At 54.8% G+C, this 23,613-nt stretch overlaps 1 protein-coding gene across 1 annotated transcript; it reads right to left on the bottom strand.

Moving 5' to 3' along the window:
- Positions 1–9,620: 9,620 nt before the first annotated feature.
- On the bottom strand, positions 9,621–21,169 carry LOC119795386 (inhibin beta B chain-like). The gene is made up of 2 exons (XM_038303379.1): positions 20,376–21,169; positions 9,621–11,835 (listed from the first exon to the last, which is right to left on the bottom strand). The coding sequence occupies exons 1-2, from the start codon at positions 20,764–20,766 to the stop codon at positions 11,057–11,059; spliced, it is 1,170 nt and encodes a 389-aa protein (XP_038159307.1). The 5' UTR covers positions 20,767–21,169; the 3' UTR covers positions 9,621–11,056.
- Positions 21,170–23,613: the final 2,444 nt, after the last annotated feature.

Here is a 23,613-nt window from a genome sequence, read left to right as displayed (position 1 = left end):
ACCTCTGGCCCCAGGCTGCACTTCCAGGATTAGAGTTAAGAGCAATTAGAGACTGACGGGTGTCAGAGTGGCATGGCTCACATTGTCTCACAGGTTTGCTCTTCTTTTCTAATAGTTCCTTTATTTATTGGGGGGGGGTCTCCTCAGGTACTAATTGCTGACACCTCCCTGCAGTCCTAACGAGCGCGACCCTGAGATGAGGCACTTGACCCCTGTAGCCGTGTTCAGATCAGCAAACTGAGCTTCAATCGAAGCCATAAAGTCAGATCAACATCCCACAGGATCACACATCCTGCACCGTGTTTAACAATGGAGGAGGTTTTCTATTTTCTATATTAGCTTAACTCTCTTATTTTGGAGTTTTTGGTTAAATATATCTGGAAAAAAATATAATATGGTTGATATATGATGTAGTGTAGAGATGTGCAGCACTTTATAAATAAAGGGGGTTCGGTAGAGGATGTGTTAGTCTCACATCACTGGAAAAACCATCTAGAAATAAGCAAAGATATCTTAAATTAAGTGTATTTACCCTTAATTTGAGCAGAAAATGAGGTTATTTGCCAATGGAAAGAGTGTTTTTTTACTCTTAAAATAATATAATTAGATAATATGCATTTAAAATAAGACAATGAAATTGCTTTTTTCTTATTTTAAATGTAATTTGTCTTGTTCCATCGGCAGAATGTGTCTTTTATCTCCTCAATCCAAGAACAAATGCACTTATTTTAAGAAAAAAATGACTTTTTGGAGGGTATTTATTTATTTCCCCCAATAAATTATTGTTAAAGGTTTTATTTTTGCTCCTTTTTCGGTGCTTTAAGCATTAAAGGTTAACATAAGCTGCTCTGTTATTCTTATTTTCTATCCAGTTTATTGATATTATTTGTAAATTTCAATAAAAAATGTCTAAATCTGAGGAGCAAAGGCTTCGTTTTATGCAGGTCTCCATTAATGCAGCATATTTGTCTGATTCCCTTCATGAGTGAAAAATGTAAACATGACATCAATCCAAACCATTGGTTCCTCTTCTTGTTCCTGGGGACGGTTTATGCAGTCGAACCATTATTTCCTGCATTAATCTGATTTGTGCGTATTAATGAGAGATGACAACACATCATTACAAGTAATAAGAAATTTATTTTCCAACAATAAGAGAAGAAAATATGTGGAAAGCGTTTTCATATGTTACATGAACTGCACAGGGATGGGATGGCAGGTGCTTCGACCTAAACAACAGCTAACAAGAACCAAACTAGCAAATATTTAAGTACTCTGATGAAAAAATAGGACATATTTAATGTCTAAGTAAAAAATAGAAAAGTGTTGATCTGTCTATGGACTGATAGTTTACCCTGAAACAGTGGTTAGGCCTCTTTTAACAACGTCATTTACAGCACACACACACACACACACACACATGGCGGCCTCTTTGGTTCCACTTTGAACACAACTCACTCTGCTCCTATAAAAATAGCTTTTTATTTTCCATTTCAACCCATGGCAGCTTCTATGCATTGTTCTCTCCTCTATGCTACTGCTCAGTGCAAATACTCTAACAACAAGTGGCTTAGAAGGGGAGGATGGAGACTAAGGTGATGGGGGGGGTGTTGGCGGGCGGCCAGGAGGCGTGAGGAGGGCGGGTAATAAGCAGGATGTGCAGCTGAGGTATTCGTGGCTCAGACCCGGGAAATAACAGGACGCTCAAACTGTGTCTTAAAGTGTGTTAGTGTGCTGCGGACGGCGCTCCGCCGGGACGCCGGCTTTAAAAATCGCTCCACAGGCGTCACATCTGGGTCAAAGTTAGCCCCGGGGTTTATCTGTCATTTAGCCGGTGACACTTTATCTACAGCTGGGTCAGATCTGTGCCGTTAAAATGGTTATAAATTCACTGCGCATGAGAGTTATGGTTATATACCAGCAGTTTGATCAAATAAAACGGCAGATTATAGATAAATATTGCAGGAATCGATGGCGGGTAGAGAACCCCAATAACTGCACTGACATTTTTCTACTCAAGTAAAATAAAAAGTATTTGGTAAAGAATGCTACTTAAGTACTGAGTACTTGTTGGATCCTAACATCTGATTTAATGTTTAGAAATGATGCAGAAAAACAGACTTTATGTGCAAAGTTCAGGTGTTTTAAAGAGTCTAATTAATAAAGAATAGAAATACAATTCAAATATAAAAGAACAAATTCAAGCTGAGGATTTTTTTTTAACCCTATTAAATTGTTTGGCAAGTAGGAAGGCCAGTGGGACAACCAGTGGGACAACCAGTGGGACAACCAGTGGGACAACCAGTGGGACAACCAGTGGGGTGGCCAGTGGGACAACCAGTGGGACAACCAGTGGGGTGGCCAGTGGGACCACCAGTGGGACAACCAGTGGGACAACCAGTGGGACAACCAGTGGGACAACCAGTGGGGTGGCCAGTGGGGCGGCCAGTGGGACAACCAGTGGGGTGGCCAGTGGGGCGGCCAGTGGGACAACCAGTGGGGTGGCCAGTGGGACCACCAGTGGGACAACCAGTGGGGCGGCCAGTGGGACAACCAGTGGGACAACCAGTGGGACAACCAGTGGGACAACCAGTGGGGTGGCCAGTGGGGCGGCCAGTGGGACAGCCAGTGGGGCGGTCAGTGGGGCGGTCAGTGGGGCGACCAGTGGGGTGGCCAGTGGGGCGGCCAGTGGGACAGCCAGTGGGGCGGTCAGTGGGGCGGTCAGTGGGGCGACCAGTGGGGTGGTCAGTGGGGCGGCCAGTGGGACAGCCAGTGGGGCGGTCAGTGGGGCGGTCAGTGGGGCGACCAGTGGGGTGGTCAGTGGGGCGGTCAGTGGGGTGGTCAGTGGGGTGGTCAGTGGGGCGGTCAGTGGGGCGACCAGTGGGGCGACCAGTGGGGTGGTCAGTGGGGCGGTCAGTGGGGCGGTCAGTGGGGCGACCAGTGGGGTGGTCAGTGGGGCGGTCAGTGGGGCGACCAGTGGGGTGGTCAGTGGGGCGGTCAGTGGGGCGGTCAGTGGGGTGGTCAGTGGGGCGGTCAGTGGGGCGGTCAGTGGGGCGACCAGTGGGGCGACCAGTGGGGCGGTCAGTGGGGTGGTCAGTGGGGCGGTCAGTGGGGCGGTCAGTGGGGCGACCAGTGGGGTGGTCAGTGGGGTGGTCAGTGGGGCGGTCAGTGGGGTGGTCAGTGGGGCGGTCAGTGGGGCGGTCAGTGGGGCGACCAGTGGGGTGGTCAGTGGGGTGGTCAGTGGGGCGGTCAGTGGGGCGACCAGTGGGGTGGTCAGTGGGGTGGTCAGTGGGGCGGTCAGTGGGGTGGTCAGTGGGGGGGTCAGTGGGGCGGTCAGTGGGGCGACCAGTGGGGCGACCAGTGGGGTGGTCAGTGGGGCGGTCAGTGGGGCGGTCAGTGGGGCGACCAGTGGGGTGGTCAGTGGGGCGGTCAGTGGGGCGACCAGTGGGGTGGTCAGTGGGGCGGTCAGTGGGGCGACCAGTGGGGTGGTCAGTGGGGCGGTCAGTGGGGCGACCAGTGGGGTGGTCAGTGGGGCGGTCAGTGGGGCGACCAGTGGGGTGGTCAGTGGGGCGGTCAGTGGGGCGACCAGTGGGGCGACCAGTGGGGTGGTCAGTGGGGCGGTCAGTGGGGCGGTCAGTGGGGCGACCAGTGGGGTGGTCAGTGGGGCGGTCAGTGGGGCGACCAGTGGGGTGGTCAGTGGGGCGGTCAGTGGGGCGGTCAGTGGGGTGGTCAGTGGGGCGGTCAGTGGGGCGGTCAGTGGGGCGACCAGTGGGGCGACCAGTGGGGCGGTCAGTGGGGTGGTCAGTGGGGCGGTCAGTGGGGCGGTCAGTGGGGCGACCAGTGGGGTGGTCAGTGGGGTGGTCAGTGGGGCGGTCAGTGGGGTGGTCAGTGGGGCGGTCAGTGGGGCGGTCAGTGGGGCGACCAGTGGGGTGGTCAGTGGGGTGGTCAGTGGGGCGGTCAGTGGGGCGACCAGTGGGGTGGTCAGTGGGGTGGTCAGTGGGGCGGTCAGTGGGGCGACCAGTGGGGAGGTCAGTGGGGCGGTCAGTGGGGCGACCAGTGGGGTGGTCAGTGGGGTGGTCAGTGGGGCGGTCAGTGGGGCGGTCAGTGGGGCGGTCAGTGGGGCGGTCAGTGGGGCGGTCAGTGGGGCGGTCAGTGGGGCGACCAGTGGGGTGGTCAGTGGGGCGGTCAGTGGGGCGACCAGTGGGGTGGTCAGTGGGGTGGTCAGTGGGGCGGTCAGTGGGGCGGTCAGTGGGGTGGTCAGTGGGGCGGTCAGTGGGGTGGTCAGTGGGGCGGTCAGTGGGGCGGTCAGTGGGGCGACCAGTGGGGTGGTCAGTGGGGTGGTCAGTGGGGCGGTCAGTGGGGCGACCAGTGGGGTGGTCAGTGGGGTGGTCAGTGGGGCGGTCAGTGGGGCGACCAGTGGGGTGGTCAGTGGGGCGGTCAGTGGGGCGACCAGTGGGGTGGTCAGTGGGGTGGTCAGTGGGGCGGTCAGTGGGGTGGTCAGTGGGGCGGTCAGTGGGGCGGTCAGTGGGGCGACCAGTGGGGTGGTCAGTGGGGCGGTCAGTGGGGCGACCAGTGGGGTGGTCAGTGGGGCGGTCAGTGGGGCGGTCAGTGGGGTGGTCAGTGGGGCGGTCAGTGGGGTGGTCAGTGGGGCGGTCAGTGGGGCGGTCAGTGGGGTGGTCAGTGGGGCGGTCAGTGGGGTGGTCAGTGGGGCGGTCAGTGGGGCGGTCAGTGGGGCGACCAGTGGGGTGGTCAGTGGGGCGGTCAGTGGGGCGACCAGTGGGGTGGTCAGTGGGGCGGTCAGTGGGGCGGTCAGTGGGGTGGTCAGTGGGGCGGTCAGTGGGGCGGTCAGTGGGGCGACCAGTGGGGCGGTCAGTGGGGCGGTCAGTGGGGCGGTCAGTGGGGTGACCAGTGGGGTGGTCAGTGGGGCGACCAGTGGGGTGGTCAGTGGGGCGGTCAGTGGGGCGACCAGTGGGGTGGTCAGTGGGGCGACCAATCGGGTGGCCAGTGGGGCGGTCAGTGGGGCGACCAGTGGGGCGGTCAGTGGGGCGACCAGTGGGGCGGTCAGTGGGGCGACCAGTGGGGCGGTCAGTGGGGCGACCAGTCGGGTGGCCAGTGGGGCGGTCAGTGGGGCGACCAGTGGGGCGGTCAGTGGGGCGACCAGTGGGGTGGCCAGTGGGGTGACCAGTGGGGCGGTCAGTGGGGCGACCAGTGGGGCGACCAGTGGGGCGACCAGTGGGGCGACCAGTGGGGCGGTCAGTGGGGCGACCAGTGGGGCGGCCAGTGGGGCGACCAGTGGGGCGGCCAGTGGGGCGACCAGTGGGGCGGCCAGTGGGGCGGTCAGTGGGGCGACCAGTGGGGTGGCCAGTGGGGCGGTCAGTGGGGCGACCAGTGGGGCGGTCAGTGGGGCGACCAGTGGGGTGGCCAGTGGGGCGGTCAGTGGGGCGACCAGTGGGGCGGTCAGTGGGGCGACCAGTGGGGTGGCCAGTGGGGCGACCAGTGGGGTGGCCAGTGGGGCGGTCAGTGGGGCGACCAGTGGGGTGGCCAGTGGGGCGGTCAGTGGGGCGACCAGTGGGGTGGCCAGTGGGGCGACCAGTGGGGTGGTCAGTGGGGCGGTCAGTGGGGCGACCAGTGGGGCGGTCAGTGGGGCGACCAGTGGGGTGGTCAGTGGGGCGGTCAGTGGGGCGACCAGTGGGGTGGCCAGTGGGGCGACCAGTGGGGCGACCAGTGGGACAACCAGTGGGACAACCAGTGGGGTGGCCAGTGGGGCGGTCAGTGGGGGTGACCAGTGGGGTGGCCAGTGGGGCGGCCAGTGGGACAACCAGTGGGACAACCAGTGGGACAACCAGTGGGGTGGCCAGTGGGGCGGTCAGTGGGGCGACCAGTGGGGTGGCCAGTGGGGCGGTCAGTGGGGTGACCAGTGGGGTGGCCAGTGGGGCGGTCAGTGGGGCGACCAGTGGGACAACCAGTGGGGTGGCCAGTGGGGCGGCCAGTGGGACAACCAGTGGGGTGGTCAGTGGGGCGGCCAGTGGGGCAACCAGTGGGGTGGCCAGTGGGGCGGTCAGTGGGGCGGTCAGTGGGGCGGTCAGTGGGGCGGTCAGTGGGGCGACCAGTGGGGTGGCCAGTGGGGCGGCCAGTGGGGCGACCAGTGGGGCGGTCAGTGGGGCGACCAGTGGGGTGGTCAGTGGGGCGGTCAGTGGGGTGACCAGTGGGGCGGTCAGTGGGGCGACCAGTGGGGTGGTCAGTGGGGCGGTCAGTGGGGCGACCAGTGGGGTGGCCAGTGGGGCGGTCAGTGGGGCGACCAGTGGGGTGGCCAGTGGGGTGGTCAGTGGGGCGACCAGTGGGGCGGTCAGTGGGGCGACCAGTGGGGCGACCAGTGGGACAACCAGTGGGGTGGCCAGTGGGGCGGCCAGTGGGACAACCAGTGGGACAACCAGTGGGGTGGCCAGTGGGGCGGTCAGTGGGGTGACCAGTGGGGTGGCCAGTGGGGCGGTCAGTGGGGCGACCAGTGGGACAACCAGTGGGGTGGCCAGTGGGGCGGCCAGTGGGACAACCAGTGGGGTGGTCAGTGGGGCGGCCAGTGGGACAACCAGTGGGGTGGCCAGTGGGGCGGTCAGTGGGGCGACCAGTGGGGTGGCCAGTGGGGCGGTCAGTGGGGCGACCAGTGGGACAACCAGTGGGGTGGCCAGTGGGGCGGCCAGTGGGACAACCAGTGGGACAACCAGTGGGGTGGCCAGTGGGACCACCAGTGGGACAACCAGTGGGGTGGCCAGTGGGACAACCAGTGGGACAACCAGTGGGGTGGCCAGTGGGACCACCAGTGGGACAACCAGTGGGGCGGCCAGTGGGACAACCAGTGGGACAACCAGTGGGACAACCAGTGGGACAACCAGTGGGGTGGCCAGTGGGGCGGCCAGTGGGACAGCCAGTGGGGCGGTCAGTGGGGCGGTCAGTGGGACAACCAGTGGGACAACCAGTGGGGTGGCCAGTGGGACAACCAGTGGGGTGGCCAGTGGGACCACCAGTGGGACAACCAGTGGGGTGGCCAGTGGGGCGGCCAGTGGGACAACCAGTGGGGTGGCAAGTGGGGCGGTCAGTGGGGCGACCAGTGGGGTGGCCAGTGGGGCGGTCAGTGGGGCGACCAGTGGGGTGGCCAGTGGGGCGGTCAGTGGGGCGACCAGTGGGGTGGCCAGTGGGGCGGTCAGTGGGGCGACCAGTGGGGCGGTCAGTGGGGCGGTCAGTGGGGCGACCAGTGGGGTGGCCAGTGGGGCGGTCAGTGGGGCGACCAGTGGGGCGGCCAGTGGGACAACCAGTGGGGCGGTCAGTGGGGCGACCAGTGGGGTGGCCAGTGGGGCGGTCAGTGGGGCGACCAGTGGGTTGGCCAGTGGGGCGGTCAGTGGGGCGACCAGTGGGGCGGTCAGTGGGGCGACCAGTGGGGTGGCCAGTGGGGCGGTCAGTGGGGCGACCAGTGGGACAACCAGTGGGGTGGCCAGTGGGGCGGCCAGTGGGACAACCAGTGGGACAACCAGTGGGGTGGCCAGTGGGGCGGTCAGTGGGGTGGCCAGTGGGGCGGCCAGTGGGACAACCAGTGGGGTGGTCAGTGGGGCGGCCAGTGGGCACCAGTGGGTGGCAGTGGGGCGGTCAGTGGGGCGACCAGTGGGGTGGCCAGTGGGGCGGTCAGTGGGGCGACCAGTGGGGTGGCATGGCCAGTGGGGCGGTCAGTGGGGGGTCATGGGGCGGTCAGTGGGGCAGTACCAGTGGGGTGGTCAGTGGGGGGCGGTCCAGTGGGGCGACCGGGGGTGCAGTGGGGCGGTCAGTGGGGCGTCAGTGGGGGGTCAGTGGGGGGTCAGTGGGGTGGTCATGGGTCGGGGGCGCCAGCTCCGTACCCGCAGTGGGGCGGTCAGTGGGGCCCTTGGCCAGTGGGGCGGCAGTGGGGCGGTCAGTGGGGTGGTCAGTGGGGGGTCAGTGGGCGGTCAGTGGGGCGACCAGTGGGTCGTTGGTCATTTGGGTGTCAGTGGGGTCATGGGGTGGTCAGTGGGGCGTGGGTTCAGTGGGGCGGTCAGTGGGGCGACCAGTGGGGTGGTCAGTGGGGCGGTCAGTGGGGCGGCATGGGGCGACCAGTGGGGTGTCAGGGGGTGCAGTGGGCGGTCAGTGGGGCGACCGTGGGGGGTCAGTGGGGCGACCAGTGGGTGGTCAGTGGGGGGTCAGTGGGCGACATGGGGCGGTCAGTGGGGGGCAGTGGGGAGTGGCAGTGGGGCGGTGGGGCGGTCATGGGCGACCAGTGGGGGCAGTGGGCGCAGTGGGGCGACCAGTGGGGGTCAGTGGGGCGCCCAGTGGGGGGCATGGGGCGTCAGTGGGGTCGGTCAGTGGGGGGCCCAGTGGGGCGGTCAGTGGGGCGGTCAGTGGGGCGACCAGTGGGGTGGCCAGTGGGGGTCAGTGGGGCGACCGTGGGCGCAGTGGGGGCAGTGGGTGGCAGTGGGCGGTCAGTGGGGCGACCAGTGGGGGTCATGGGGCGCAGTGGGGGCAGTGGGGGCAGTGGGGTGGCAGTGGGCGGTCATGGGGCGACAGTGGGGTGGCCAGTGGGCGGTCAGTGGGGGCGACCATGGGGTGGCAGTGGGGGGCGACCAGTGGGTGGTCAGTGGGGCGGTCAGTGGGGCGACCAGTGGGGCTGTCATGGGGGCAGTGGGTGGTCAGTGGGTGGTCAGTGGGCGACCAGTGGGGTGGCCAGTGGGGCGGTCAGTGGGGCGCAGGGGCGACCATGGGGCACCAGTGGGGCACCAGTGGGGTGGCAGTGGGGCGGTCAGTGGCGGGCAGTGGGTGGCAGTGGGGCGGCATGGGGCACAGTGGGCACCAGTGGGGTGGCCAGTGGGCGGTCAGTGGGGTGACCAGTGGGTGGTGGCCAGTGGGGTGTCAGTGGGGCGCAGTGGGACACCAGTGGGGGGCCAGTGGGGCGGCCAGTGGGACCAGTGGGGGTCCAGTGGGCGGCAGTGGGGCACCAGTGGGGCCAGTGGGGCGGCCAGTGGGGGTCAGTGGGGCGTCCAGTGGGGCGGTCAGTGGGCGACCAGTGGGGTTGGCCAGTGGGGTGGCCAGTGGGGGACCAGTGGGGCGGTCAGTGTGGCAGTGGGGGCTGTCAGTGGGTGGCGACCATGGGGTGGCCAGTGGGCGGTCAGTGGGGCGACCAGTGGGGTGGCCAGTGGGGCGGCCAGTGGGGATGGGACAACCAGTGGGGTGGTCAGTGGGGCGGCCAGTGGGACAACCAGTGGGGTGGCCAGTGGGGCGGTCAGTGGGGCGACCAGTGGGGTGGCCAGTGGGGCGGTCAGTGGGGCGACCAGTGGGGTGGCCAGTGGTGGCCGTGGCCAACCCCTGGTTGCGCCATTGTCACTGATTATAGGGTAGTCAGAAAATATACTCAAGTAGGAGTAACAATACTTAACAAGAGTATTACTCAGGTAAAAGTAAGAAGTATGACACATTAAAATTACTCCTAAAAGTAATATTTTTGTACCCACCTCTGGACACCATAGACCAGGAGGAAAACCAGCCAATTAGCTACAGACAACAATTATACCCTAAAATAAACAATTTGTTCATTTGAACCCTACTAAGTTATGGGACATAATGTGTTTCTCTTCATTAAAGTCCTGTTTAGTTGCTGATTCATTGATTAAACTTCCTCAAATGTAAATTGAACCTAGCATCAGGTTGTAGGTGACTAACGACACCTCCAGCCCGGGAATACTCCTCAGAAACATGTCCTGTGTTTTTGTCCAGACCCTCCAGCCTGCAGCCGACCCGCCTCCGCCCACATTTCAAGTACAGGGTGGAAGTTTGTCACCTTTTCAGTTGAGCTCGTTGATCATATGGGTACCTTTTACATTTTGCATAGCTCATGCGGCACTTTCAAAGGGGACAGTGTCTGGTGATGAAGGGCTACTCTGGGCTCCATAAAGGCAAATCAATCAGCAAGTGCTTCAAACGTGTGCATGGGGGGGCGGGGGGGTGTCCTGAATATGGCAACTTCTAACGATGCTGGCAAAGAAAGTGAACCAGGAAGTTCCCCAGATGTCTATAAGTGCTGAACGTGAGGACATGAATCTACCAGTTGGACAGAGATGTTTGGAACATTAAAGGTGAAAATTTTGGCCACAACTTTGTTTTATGTTTTAAGTGCAAGAAAATATAATTTCTACAGGTGTTTACTGATGGGAGAGTCCTTAAAGTCATCCACTCCAAGAACATGAACCTCCTGACTTTTAGTCAGCGGCAGGTCAGTAAAAGACCGACGAACACCAAAGCGTAGACATTCAGGTCAACGATGACAACATATCAAGATAACCAGGTAGGTTGACAATGCCAATGTTGAGAAGTAAGATTACATCTTCAAATTCTTAATTTCAGAGAAATAAATGCCGTATTTCATCTAACCTTGAGAGGTTCGGGCAACTTTTAGGTGCGCGGGAACCTCTCGATTGTCAGGATCTCCTCGCCAGCGTCGGTTGGACTCTACCTCTGACCTCTGGTGTCTCCTCTCTGACTCCTGCTCTCTGGAGGAGGATTTTGTGGACAGATATCTAGAGTTAGAGTCGGTGGTCCTGTTGGACCGGATGTCCAGTTTCTGTGGCGTAATAGAAGAACTTAAGGCCAGAAGTGCTGTAGGTTGGCAGAACTTGCACCGTCAGTGTGTGTTCCATGTAGAGAGGAACGAATGGGACTCACTTAAGGCTCTCCACTCTTCCTGTGGAGAAGTTTCCCTTGATTCATACAACTTAAATATACTGCTGTGAACAAGGCTGGATGTACCAACACTGTCCTCACAATCTTGGAGATATCTAGTGAGGACCGGCTGGAGTCGATTGTTTGCCAAGCGGAGCAGATTTTGGAAGATCGGACAGAAAGTGGAGCAACAAACATAAATATATATACAGGGTTTTGTGCAGACATACATGCGAGTTTGTGTTTTCTCCGGTCTTCATAAATATTCTGTTTTTATATTCACTTTTTCGTTGTAAAAGTCGTTAATCTGCCGAGTTCTTGAGTTAAATAGACAGGAAGCAAAGAGTCAAGCGCAGCCGCACTCGTCCACGATCATGTTGGGGACGTCGCGCTTCACGATGTTGTACTCGTCGTCGAAGTACAGCATGGACATGGTGCTGAGCTTGGTGGGGATGCAGCAGGAGTTCATGGAGCCGGGGCTCATCCCCCTCATGCGGTACTGGTTCACCACGGCCGTGTGAAAGGAAGAGGCGGAGCCGGGGACGCCCGCCATGTAGGCCGGGCAGTTCCCCTCACAGTAGTTCCCAAAGTATCCCGACGGCGCGATGATCCAGTCGTTCCAGCCGATCACCCGGAAGTCTATGTAGAACTGCTGCCGGCAGCACAGCTGGCTGCTGCCGTCGCACTCCAGCCCCCGCTTGCGGATGCGGTGCTTGCTGTCGGCCTGCCTGGCCCGCACCACCAGGAAGGGCCGGTGGGACTCGTCTTTGAGGTTCATCAGGACCGGCACCACACCCTCCGCCTCGCAGCCTTCGCAGCGAATGTCCAGGTTCTGCCGCCGGTTGTCACTCTTTTCAAACGCCAACCGGACGGCGTCCGTGAGCGAGAAGGTGTGCCAGCCGCTGCGCCGCAGCTCCACCCTCTTCTCCACCAGGTCCCACCTGCTGCCCAGGCCCGGCTCCTGGTAGTACACCTTCACCGTCGCCTTCCTCTTCCCGCGCACCTCGCCGGGGGACGGCAGCAGCTTGAAGTAGAGCCAGAGGGTGGCCTGGGTCACGTGGAGGTTCTGGTTGCCCTCATTAGAAATCAGGAAGAACAGGCTGGATTTGGACGTGACCAGATCATCTGGGGAGCAGAAGAAGAAACAGAGTTGCGTCAAAGACGAGGAAAAAGGATATGGGAGTTGTTGTTTCGATCTGTGATGGCATTTCAATGGTTTAACTGGTTCCCAGTAGGGGAGCTTTGACTCAAACCAGACTGAAATTGTAGTATGAACAGGCCAGCAGAGGTACCGCCACCTACTGGTCAACACGAATAAGTGAACAAGAAAAACTACCCAAGAAAAACAGTTTACTGTTATAACAGCAACTTTAGTAAAGTGATTAATCCGTCAGTTGAAGGAGACGCCGGAGGGCCGGGTCAGAATGACCCACTGTGGGAGGGGGTGGGGGGGCACACAAAAGGACAATTTGAAGTGGCCAATTAATCTAAAAGGCATGTTTTGGTCTGAATAGAAGGAACATGCCAACTTCATGCACAAAGACTCCAGCTGAGATTTGAACCAGAGACCTCCCAGCATTGAAGCTTAGCCCCGCCCACCGCGATCAGAAGCGTTAAGAGGCTGACGTTCCATTAATGCTCTAGTTCCCGCAGTGCCTCACTTTATTTATTGTTAACTGAGCTTAATGTGATCAGATCAAGAAGTTTGGAATCAGGAAAAAAAATAAAACTTTATCTGTTATCAAAGCAACGCTGAACGTCATCCTGAACAAAACGTTCCATAGACACGGTGGTGGCAGCGTCATGCTGGGCCAGGGGGGCTCAGAGGTCATTAGAGGTCATTAGAGTTTGGTTGAGGGTCCAATTCCTGCAGGTCAATGAGACCGAACATACGGCAGAGATACGATGGCGGGGGTTGGTCTAGTCAAAGTCCAGCTAATCAGTTGGTTTAGAAAATAAAATCCATTAAAAAACTTTCAGGTTTAAGGTGATAAATATTACAATTAAAATAAAAGCTTTAGCAGCAGTAATGGGTGGCTGTGTCATCTGAGGTCGCTTCACGTTATTTAAGGTTTTAATTTAAGGTTATTTAAAGTCATTTAAGGTTATTCAAGGTTGTTTTACGGAAATTTAAGGTTGTTTAAAGTTATTTAAGGTTGTTTAAGGTTATTTTAAGGTAATTTCAGGTTAATTAAGGCCGTTTAAGGTCACTCAAGGTCGTTTAAGGTAATTTAAGGTTATTTAAAGACATTTAAGGTCGTTTAAGCTCATTTAAGGTTATTCAAGGTTATTTAGGGTTATTCAAGTTAATCTAAGGTTTATTAAGGTCGTTTAAGGTTATTCAAGGTCATTTAAGGTTATTTAAGTTAATTTAAGGTTTATTAAGGTCGTTTAAGGTTATTTCAAGGTAATTTAAGGTTATTTTAAGCTCATGTAAGGTTATTTAAGGTTGTTTAAGGTTATGTCAAGGTAATTTAAGGCCGTTTAGGGTCATTTAAAGCTAATTTTATGTTATTCAAAGTCGTTTAAGGTAATTTAAGATTATTTAAAGTCATTTTATGGTATTTTAAGGTTATTTCAGGTCATTTAAGGTTATTTTAAGCTCATGTAAGGTTATTTAAGGTTGTTTTAGGTTATTTTAAGGTAATTTGAGGTTATTTAAGGTTGTTTCAGGTTGCTCATTTGATGTCATTCAAGGTCGTTTAAGGTAATTTTAAGCTCATTTAAGGTTATTTCAGGTTATTTTAAGGTAATTTAAGGTTATTTAAGGTCATTGTTTTGCAGTGAAAACATCATTAAAGTTTTTTAAAAGTTGTTTTTAAACTGACGAATGGCTGGTTCCCAGTAAAGCAGATAGAACAGATTCATCTACATGTTTGAGCTCAGATCGCTGCCTGGAAATCTGATGAATGGCTGCAGATAAAGCAGGAGGAATGAGAAGCTCTCAGATTTATTCAGCTTCTCCTCTGAACAGAAGAAGAAGAAGAAAAATGTTTTCTTTTCTGGAGGAGAACAGAAGCTCTTTGTTTCCCTGCTTGCTTCCCCAAAGGCCTGAGCTGAGGAGCAGAGAGGAGCTGAGAGGAGCTGAGGAGGTGAGAGGAGCTAAGAAGAGCTGAGAGGAGCTGAGGAGCTAAGGAACGGAGAGGAGCTGAGAGGAGCTGAGAGGAGCTGAGAAGAGCTGAGAGGAACTTAGAGGAGCTGAGGAGGTGAGAGGAGCTAAGAAGAGCTGAGAGGAGCTGAGGAGCTAAGGAACGGAGAGGAGCTGAGAGGAGCTGAGAGGAGCTGAGAAGAGCGGAGAGGAACTGAGGAGCTAAGGAACGGAGAGGAGCTGAGAGGACCTGAGAGGAGCTGAGGAGGTGAGAGGAGCTAAGAAGAGCTGAGAGGAGCTGAGGAGCTAAGGAACGGAGAGGAGCTGAGAGGAGCTGAGGAGGTGAGAGGAGCTGAGAAGAGCTGAGAGGAGCTGAGAGGAGCTGAGAAGAGCTGAGAGGAGCTGAGAGGAGCTGAGAAGAGCGGAGAGGAACTTAGAGGAGCTGAGGAGGTGAGAGGAGCTGAGGAGGTGAGAGGAGCTGAGGAGGTGAGAGGAGCTGAGAGGAGTGGAGAGGAACTTAGAGGAGCTGAGGAGGTGAGAGGAGCTAAGAAGAGCTGAGAGGAGCTGAGGAGCTAAGGAACGGAGAGGAGCTGAGAGGAGCTGAGAGGAGCTGAGAAGAGCGGAGAGGAACTGAGGAGCTAAGGAACGGAGAGGAGCTGAGAGGAACTTAGAGGAGCTGAGGAGGTGAGAGGAGCTAAGAAGAGCTGAGAGGAGCTGAGGAGCTAAGGAACGGAGAGGAGCTGAGAGGAGCTGAGAGGAGCTGAGAGGAGCTGAGAAGAGCGGAGAGGAACTTAGAGGAGCTGAGGAGGTGAGAGGAGCTGAGGAGGTGAGAGGAGCTGAGGAGGTGAGAGGAGCTGAGAGGAGTGGAGAGGAACTTAGAGGAGCTGAGGAGGTGAGAGGAGCTAAGAAGAGCTGAGAGGAGCTGAGGAGCTAAGGAACGGAGAGGAGCTGAGAGGAGCTGAGAGGAGCTGAGAAGAGCGGAGAGGAACTGAGGAGCTAAGGAACGGAGAGGAGCTGAGAGGACCTGAGAGGAGCTGAGGAGGTGAGAGGAGCTAAGAAGAGCTGAGAGGAGCTGAGGAGCTAAGGAACGGAGAGGAGCTGAGAGGAGCTGAGAGGAGCTGAGAAGAGCGGAGAGGAACTGAGGAGCTAAGGAACGGAGAGGAGCTGAGAGGACCTGAGAGGAGCTGAGGAGGTGAGAGGAGCTAAGAAGAGCTGAGAGGAGCTGAGGAGCTAAGGAACGGAGAGGAGCTGAGAGGAGCTGAGGAGGTGAGAGGAGCTGAGAAGAGCTGAGAGGAGCTGAGAGGAGCTGAGAAGAGCTGAGAGGAGCTGAGAGGAGCTGAGAAGAGCGGAGAGGAACTTAGAGGAGCTGAGGAGGTGAGAGGAGCTGAGGAGGTGAGAGGAGCTGAGGAGGTGAGAGGAGCTGAGAGGAGTGGAGAGGAACTTAGAGGAGCTGAGGAGCTGAGAGGAGCTGAGGAGCTAAAGAACGGAGAGGAGCTGAGAGGAGCTTAGAGGAGCTGAGGAGGTGAGAGGAGCTGAGGAGGTGAGAGGAGCTGAGAGGAGCTGAGAGGAACTGAGAGGAGCTGAGAAGAGCTGAGAGGAACTTAGAGGAGCTGAGGAGGTGAGAGGAGCTGAGAAGAGCTGAGAGGAGCTGAGAAGAGCGGAGAGGAACTTAGAGGAGCTGAGGAGGTGAGAGGAGCTGAGGAGGTGAGAGGAGCTGAGAAGAGCTGAGAGGAGCTGAGAAGAGCTGAGAGGAGCTGAGAGGAGCTGAGAAGAGCGGAGAGGACTTAGAGGAGCTGAGGAGGTGAGAGGAGCTGAGGAGGTGAGAGGAGCTGAGGAGGTGAGAGGAGCTGAGAGGAGTGGAGAGGAACTTAGAGGAGCTGAGGAGCTGAGAGGAGCTGAGGAGCTAAAGAACGGAGAGGAGCTGAGAGGAGCTGAGGAGGTGAGAGGAGCTGAGAGGAGCGGAGAGGAGCTGAGGAGCTGAGGAGCTGAGAGGAGCTGAGAGGAGCTGAGAGGAGCTGAGAGGAGCTGAGGAGCTGAGAGGAGCTAAGAAGAGCTGAGAGGAACTGAGGAGCTAAAGAACGGAGAGGAGCTGAGAGGAGCTGAGGAGTTGAGAGGAGCTGAGAAGAGCGGAGAGGAACTTAGAGGAGCTGAGGAGGTGAGAGGAGCTGAGAGGAGCGGAGAGGAGCTAAGAAGAGCTGAGAGGAGTTGAGGAGGTGAGAAGAGCTGAGAGGAGCTGAGAGGAGCTAAGAGGAGCTGAGGAGGTGAGAGGAGCTGAGAGGAGCGGAGAGGAGCTAAGAAGAGCTGAGAGGAGTTGAGGAGGTGAGAGGAGCTGAGAGGAGCTGAGAGGAGCTAAGAGGAGCTAAGAGGAGTTGAGGAGGTGAGAGGAGCTGAGAGGAGCTGAGAGGAGCTAAGAGGAGCTAAGAGAAGAGCTGAGAGGAGCTGAGAGGAGCTGAGAGGAGCTAAGAGGAGCTAAGAGAAGAGCTGAGAGGAGCTGAGAGGAGCTAAGAGGAGCTAAGAGGAGTTGAGGAGGTGAGAGGAGCTGAGAGGAGCTGAGAGGAGCTAAGAGGAGCTAAGAGAAGAGCTGAGAGGAGCTGAGAGGAGCTGAGAAGAGCTGAGAGGAGCTGAGAGGAGCTGAGAGGAGCTGAGTGGAGCTGAGAGGAGCTGAGAGGAGCTGAGGAGGTGAGAGGAGCTAAGAAGAGCTGAGAGGAACTTAGAGGAGCTGAGGAGCTAAGGAACGGAGAGGAGCTGAGAGGAGCTGAGGAGTTGAGAGGAGCTGAGGAGGTGAGAGGAACTTAGAGGAGCTGAGAGGAACTTAGAGGAGCTGAGGAGCTGAGGAGGTGAGAGGAGCTGAGAGGAACGGAGAGGAACTTAGAGGAGCTGAGGAGGTGAGAGGAGCTGAGAGGAGCGGAGAGGAGCTGAGGAGCTGAGGAGCTGAGAGGAGCTGAGAGGAGCGGAGAGGAGCTGAGGAGCTAAAGAACGGAGAGGAGCTGAGAGGAGCTAAGAAGAGCTGAGAGGAGCTGAGAAGAGCGGAGAGGAGCTGAGGAGCTGAGGAGCTGAGAGGAGCTGAGGAGCTAAGGAACGGAGAGGAACTTAGAGGAGCTGAGGAGGTGAGAGGAGCTGAGAGGAGCGGAGAGGAGCTGAGGAGCTGAGGAGCTGAGAGGAGCTGAGAGGAGCGGAGAGGAGCTGAGGAGCTAAAGAACGGAGAGGAGCTGAGAGGAGCTGAGGAGTTGAGAGGAGCTGAGAAGAGCGGAGAGGAACTTAGAGGAGCTGAGAGGAGCTGAGAGGAGCTGAGAGGAACTTAGAGGAGCTGAGAGGAGCGGAGAGGAGTTGAGAGGAGTTGAGGAGGTGAGAGGAGCTGAGAGGAGCTGAGAGGAGCTAAGAGAAGAGCTGAGAGGAGTTGAGGAGGTGAGAGGAGCTGAGAGGAGCTGAGAGGAGCTAAGAGAAGAGCTGAGAGGAGCTGAGAGGAGCTGAGAGGAGCTGAGAGGAGCTGAGAGGAGCTAAGAGAAGAGCTGAGAGGAGCTGAGAGGAGCTGAGAGGAGCTGAGTGGAGCTGAGAGGAGCTGAGAGGAGCTGAGGAGGTGAGAGGAGCTAAGAAGAGCTGAGAGGAGCTGAGAAGAGCGGAGAGGAACTTAGAGGAGCTGAGGAGCTAAGGAACGGAGAGGAGCTGAGAGGAGCTGAGGAGTTGAGAGGAGCTGAGGAGGTGAGAGGAGCTAAGAAGAGCTGAGAGGAGCTGAGAGGAGCTGAGGAGTTGAGAGGAGCTGAGAGGAGCGGAGAGGAGCTAAGAAGAGCTGAGAGGAGCGGAGAGGAGTTGAGAGGAGTTGAGGAGGTGAGAGGAGCTGAGAGGAGCTGAGAGGAGGTGAGAGGAGCTGAGAGGAGCTAAGAAGAGCTGAGAGGAGCTGAGAGGAGCTAAGAAGAGCTGAGAGGAGCTAAGAAGAGCTGAGAGGAGCTGAGAGGAGCTGAGAGGAGCTGAGAGGAGCTAAGAAGAGCTGAGAGGAGCGGAGAGGAGTTGAGAGGAGATGAGGAGGTGAGAGGAGCTAAGAAGAGCTGAGAGGAGCGGAGAGGAGTTGAGAGGAGATGAGGAGGTGAGAGGAGTTGAGAGGAGATGAGGAGGTGAGAGTCAGCGCCGCTGTAGGTGAAGCTCATGACTGACAGCTGTCAGCTGATCAGGAGTCGTTCTCCGGGTCTGAACCTCCTGAACTCCTGGTGATCCAACCAGCAGCAGCTCCTCAGAGATCGACCCGCCTTCCCAGAACCAGCCGGAGCCTCCAGGAAGCCCGCTGCAGGTTGCAACAGAACCCAGATGTTTGAGGGTCAGACCTGCTCACGCCTCAGTGAGTCGACAGGCAGACCGTCAGAGAGCAGCTCAGCTGCAGGTGCAGAAACACACCTGGCACCTCCTTCACTCCTGAAGCCTCCTGCTGTCTCTTTAACATGCATGCAGCTCCTCTACTGAAGCAACATCTGAACCTTCTGGTGGTGGAGCTCCTCCTCTCAGAACTTTAAAGATTGATCGCTTTAGGAGGATTAATCTCTAGTTTTATTTATCTGCTGTTACATCAAATTCAAACAACTTTATCTTAAAATTAAGTTAGAAATAAATCAGTTTTTAAACCAAAGAATCTGGCATTTAATGAGAAACAATGTTCAGCTGAGTATTTATATGCTGTTTGTTTATGAAAATCAGCTGATAAATAACATTTTATGTTGAGGCTGCAGCAGAAAAGGAGACGATCTGAGGTCAGAGCTGCTCAGAGACCAGGATCGGCTGAAGTTCTGCTCTTTTTAACTAAGATGAAAAAAAGGTCTTTAATATTTGGTTGAAGCAGAGGCTGAGGTTATTTCAGCTGAATGAGGCAACGTTTCCATGACGACGGCCAGAGAAACGACTCCAACAAAAGTTTTTTCCCTCGTTTTTAACCAGATTTCTTTTCTTTTTGGCCACGTGCATCAAAGCAGAGATGTTTTTCCTGACTGAGACTGTGGGCCACTACCCCCCCCCCCCCCCCCCCCCCCCCCCCCCCCCCCCCCCCCCCCCCCCCCGTCACTCTGCATTCAGGCGGCACAGCAACCTAAAACAAAACGGGCCCGGTTCACAGACCGGCTCAGAGCCTTCAGCGGGGATGGAGGAGACCCAAGCAGGTGCTGCTGCTGATCATTTCAAGCCTCTTCAGGCAGAAACCGCGGCCCGTCCCCAGATCGACCTGCTGGCAGCCGCTCAGAGTCAGGCTGCCAGTTGGCCGGCCCTCCTTGGAGGTGGAGAGGTCCACAGAGAGAAACATCTGAGGCTGAAAAGGCCTCCAGCAGGCAGCAGACTGCAGCAAGAGAGGAGCTGCAGGGACAAGTTAGCAGCTTCCTTCCATGAGCCGGGGGGGGGGCAGAGAACGTTAGAGATAGAACTAACAGATTCTGCAGAGTGGGAGAATAGAGATAGAATGATGAAAAAGGGGTCCCTATGTCCTCCAGCAGTCTAAGCCTATAGCAGCAGATCTATACTCACTGAAGCTGAGATTTAAACCAAAGCTGCTGATGGATTTCTAACAAATTCAGGAGTTTAAATCAGTAAACTGATGTTTAACAGGAGCTGAGAGCCTTGGAGCGTCACAGAGCCTATGGGAATCTGGCTCTGATTCATGATCCTGAACAACAGGCCTTCAAACTAACATTTCAGACGCTTGTTGATTCGTCTCCTGAATCTAAATCGCTTCTTCTGCAGCATAAGAAAAGCTTTTATCCTAAAGAAAAACCCGCATGAATGTGATTCCTTTGGATAAAGCGATTTTTTTCTGTCACTATCCTGATTATTTTGTTTAAAGACTCTAAATGCAAAAAGCTGCTCCACAGAAATTCCCAGAAAACTTGATCCAAAAATAAACAATTTTCCATTTCCTGATTTACCTGTCCTCAGAGTAACCAAAACCGGAATGTAATCAAATATCCAGCTTTGTAAAGCCGGGATTAGGGCCACTGGAAAAATAAAATAAAAGTTAACTGATTTTTAAATTCTATTTCAGGATAATATGCAGGGAAAAAAACAAAATTCTGACTTTTTTTCTCACTTTAATCTCTAAAGTCCGACTTTAATCTAAGAATTTTTTCTCACTTTATTCTTAGAATTCTGACCATGAAGGAAACATTGTAGTACAGAGGAGGATTAGGGCAATAAAAAAAATAAATTAACTGATTTTTATATTTTATTTTAGTATAATATGGACAAAAATCAGAATTCTGAGAAAAAAAGTCAGAATTCAGACTTTTCTCCCTCATTGTAGTGAAACCAGATTTAATCAGTTAACTTGTTTTTATTTTTTCAGCGGCCCTGATCTCTTCCGTCTGTTTTCCTCTCAGTGTTTTGCATTTAAATCATTTAAATCTGGTTCCAGATCTGTCCTGTTTGGACTCTTCTGCTCCTGGTTTACCAGCTTCTGGTGGCTGAGATCCAGCCTCCCAGTGGAAGCAGCATCCAGCCAGTGTTTGGGATTAAAATCCTGCTCTAATCCTCTTTGTCTCAGACACAACAAACCGGCTCGGAGCGATCCGGCGCCCCGAGCCGCGGACCGAACCCGGAAACCTGAGCTGACCTTTCTCCGCAAAGCTGATGATCTCGGAGCTCTCCTCCAGAACCTCGTTGCTCATCGGGTGTCCGTCCAGGTTGGGGATCTCCACCCGTCCGTCCTCGCGCAGCTTCCCCGCGTGCAGCTTGCGCAGCGCCGTCACCATGGCAGCCCTGGGCAGCGGGTGCGTGATGTTGGGCCGCTCGCGCAGCTGCAGCCGGCTCAGGATGTGCCTCTTCACCGCCTCCAGGAAGTCTCCGTCCACGCGCGCGGACTCCGGGTCCTCCAGCTGAGCGGAGGCGGCGCAGGACGCGCAGGACTCCGGGTGCGCCCCGGCCTCGGCCTCCGGCGCGGCGCTGCAGCGGGTGGAGAGGACGCAAACCACGAGCAGAGCCAGTCGCAGGAGACAGTTAGTCATTTTCTGAGTGAGTGGAACCAGAGGAGGGAATCAGTGATCCATGCGCTCTGACGCACTGATGCGGCTCGTCTCTCAGATGTGGCCTCTAGTTTAAATTACATCCCAGCAGAGATCCTCCAGAAACGAGCAGAAAGTGGATCCGATCTGATTCTGGCTCTGAAGTCAGCCTGAGCCCACCTCCAGGTGTCCTGTCAACATATTCCTCACGGGCAGCGGAGCCGCGTCCTGCCGCAGCATCCTTCCAGGTCAGAACCAAAGAGGAGCCTCTAGATGTTCGGGTTGGATCCGGTGGAGACCTGCGGGCTGCAGCTGCTGCGGAGAGGAGCGTCAACGGGGACAGGAGGAAGAGCGGGGAGCGCACAGAGGAAGCTTTCCATCCTGGCGTGCGTAAAACTGGAGACTCACCAAACTGAAAACTTTTATATACAGCTGAGGGGGGAGGAGGGGGGGGGGTCCGGGGTGAGAGGGCGGGGCCAATCAGAGGAGAGAGAGAGATCACTGAGCTGCAGCTCCTCTTCCTCCGCTTCTGGTGTCCAGAAAAAGGCATTTCAGTCTCCCTGAACTTTTCCATGTTGACCAACACGCTGAGTTTTAGAAAACCAAGACATGACGCCGGTGGGGCATGGTAGTGGCAGCATCATGCTATGGTGAGGTTTAATTCACCCAGGCTGCCCAGATCAAGCAGGGCACAGCAGATGGAAAATCATTTTACAAAGATGAATTCAGAGAACTGTGGAGGTCGTTGGTTTCCTGACTTCCCCACAGCATGATTCTGCCTCCACCTTACCCATTATTGCATGTAGTCAATTACAATTAGGAATATTTCAGGGTTAAAGCCCTGACATATTCACATCTACCCTTCGGATTTTTATCAGATCTTCAAATTTAGAGCCAGAAAAGGAAGAAAATGTGAATAAAATCTGCTTTATTGATCTTAAAACAGATGGTTAGGCTCAAACTGTTCTCTGGGCTGTTATTTCTCACAGTTAATTCTCTAAAAGCACCAATAAAATCAGGAAAATGAAGTCCAGAGCTCATCCAAATGAGTGTTGTCCTGGCAGTCAAATGATCCAGCTGGTTCCAATGGGAGCGCTGGAGCCATCCAGACATTTGTTAGTGAAAACTGTGAACCAAATCAAGCTGCTTTAACCTCCGACCTTCCGCGCAGTGGTTATTATAACCCGGAGCGGCATGCAAACAGCTCTGGGTTTGTTTTTCCTCTCCCTGCGATGCTTCAGCTGGAGGAACCTGGAGGTTTGATCAGGGAGGGAAATGACTCCATCTATTGTCCGTTATCTGGAACTACAACCTGGAGCCTGCTTTGAGGAGCTGTTCTGGTTCAATCATTTCAGAAGATCCTCCATTTTAATTTATTAGTCCTCCAAAACCCTGACAGCCCATTGGACAGACCCGGAGTAAATCATGATAATCTGATTAAAATTATAATTCTGTGACTGTTTAACATAAGATCTCTTTCCTCTAAAAGTCTACTAGTTAATGACTTGATTTGTGATAATCACATTGACTTGTGTTGCCTTACAGAAACCTGGCTGCAGCAAGAGGATTATGTGAGCATAAATGAGGCAACTCCTTCAAGCTATTTACATTTTCACATCCCCAGAAGTTCTGGGCGAGGAGGAGGAGTAGCAACAATCTTCCAGTCTGACTTACTGATTACTCCCAAAACAGTTAATACCTACAACTCTTTGAACATTTAACCCTTAATTTCCCTGATCCAAGAGTTTCTTTCTGATTTGGTATTAAATACTGACAGGGTCATCATAGTGGGAGATTTTAACATCCATGCTGACATTGAAGGCGATAGCTTAAGAGCAGCCTTTAATGCTATCTTAGACACTATTGGCTTTGTTCAAAATGTGAATAGTCCCACGCATTCTCATCTTCATACTTTGTATCTTGTGCTGACATACGGCATAGAATGTGAAGAAATAACAGTATTTCCTCACAACCCTGTCCTCTCTGACCACTTTCTAATAACCTTCAGGATTACTTTAACAGAGTTCTCCTCCCCCAAAAGAAGGTTCAATTTTAGTAGATCTTTATCAGATAGTGCAGTTATAAATTTCAAAGAATCTGCTTCACTTTCTCTCTCCTCTGTGTCGCTGAGCAGTGCTGCAGAGTGCAAAAGCTTAGCTTATTCCCCTTCACAGGTTGATGATTTTGTTGATGGGGTTGCTAGTTCTCTGCGTATTGCCTTAGACAACGCAGCTCCTTTGAAAAAGAAAACCGTTAAAAATAGAAAGCTTGCTCCTTGGTTTAATGCAGAGCTGCGTACTTTGAAGCAAAATGCTAGGAAACTGGAGAGAAAATATCGCTCCACAGGCCTGCGGGAGTCCTTCCAAGTCTGGAAAAATGGTTTACTGCTGTATAAGAGGACCCTTTGTAAAGCAATAGCAGCATACTTCTCCTCATTAATAGAGGAGAATAAGAATAATCCTAGATTTCTTTTTAATACAGTTGCCAAACTCACCCAGAGCCATAGCTCTGTTGAACCGTCCATTCCACCTGCTCTTAGCAGCAATGATTTTATGGGATTCTTTATAAATAAGATTGATCTTATTAAAAATAAGATCAATAGCACTCCTCTATCCGCGATTGGTTTATCTCTAGAAGGTGAGGAAGCATCTGAGGTAGCCATATAATCTGAACCAGGTTGAGAGTTGGTCAATTATAGATTGTTTTCAGTTTGCTTAATGATAAATCTTCCTCAAGCTCTAGAGATATGGCGTACCACAGCTGGTTGACAGTTGCCTTTTGTATCTATGCTTCTTTTTCTATGTCTGCTTCTGTCTCCTTGAACCCCAGTGGGCCTCAGCAGATGGCCGC

The sequence above is a fragment of the Cyprinodon tularosa genome, unplaced genomic scaffold, assembly GCF_016077235.1.
Source record: "Cyprinodon tularosa strain WSP-4 unplaced genomic scaffold, ASM1607723v1 ctg1135, whole genome shotgun sequence".
Taxonomy (NCBI): Eukaryota; Metazoa; Chordata; class Actinopteri; order Cyprinodontiformes; family Cyprinodontidae; genus Cyprinodon; species Cyprinodon tularosa.
The sequence above is the reverse complement of the archived record's forward strand: the minus strand, read 5'-3'. Positions and strand labels throughout refer to the sequence as shown.

Bases quoted from the DNA above. Each gene is read 5' to 3' on its own strand.
- LOC119795386 (XM_038303379.1), bottom strand. From the start codon at position 20,766: ATGACTAACTGTCTCCTGCGACTGGCTCTGCTCGTGGTTTGCGTCCTC. The intron at 11,836-20,375 runs GTCAGCTCAGGT...TCTGCTCCCCAG, and splicing joins CATCAGCTTTGCGGAGAAAG to ATGATCTGGTCACGTCCAAA.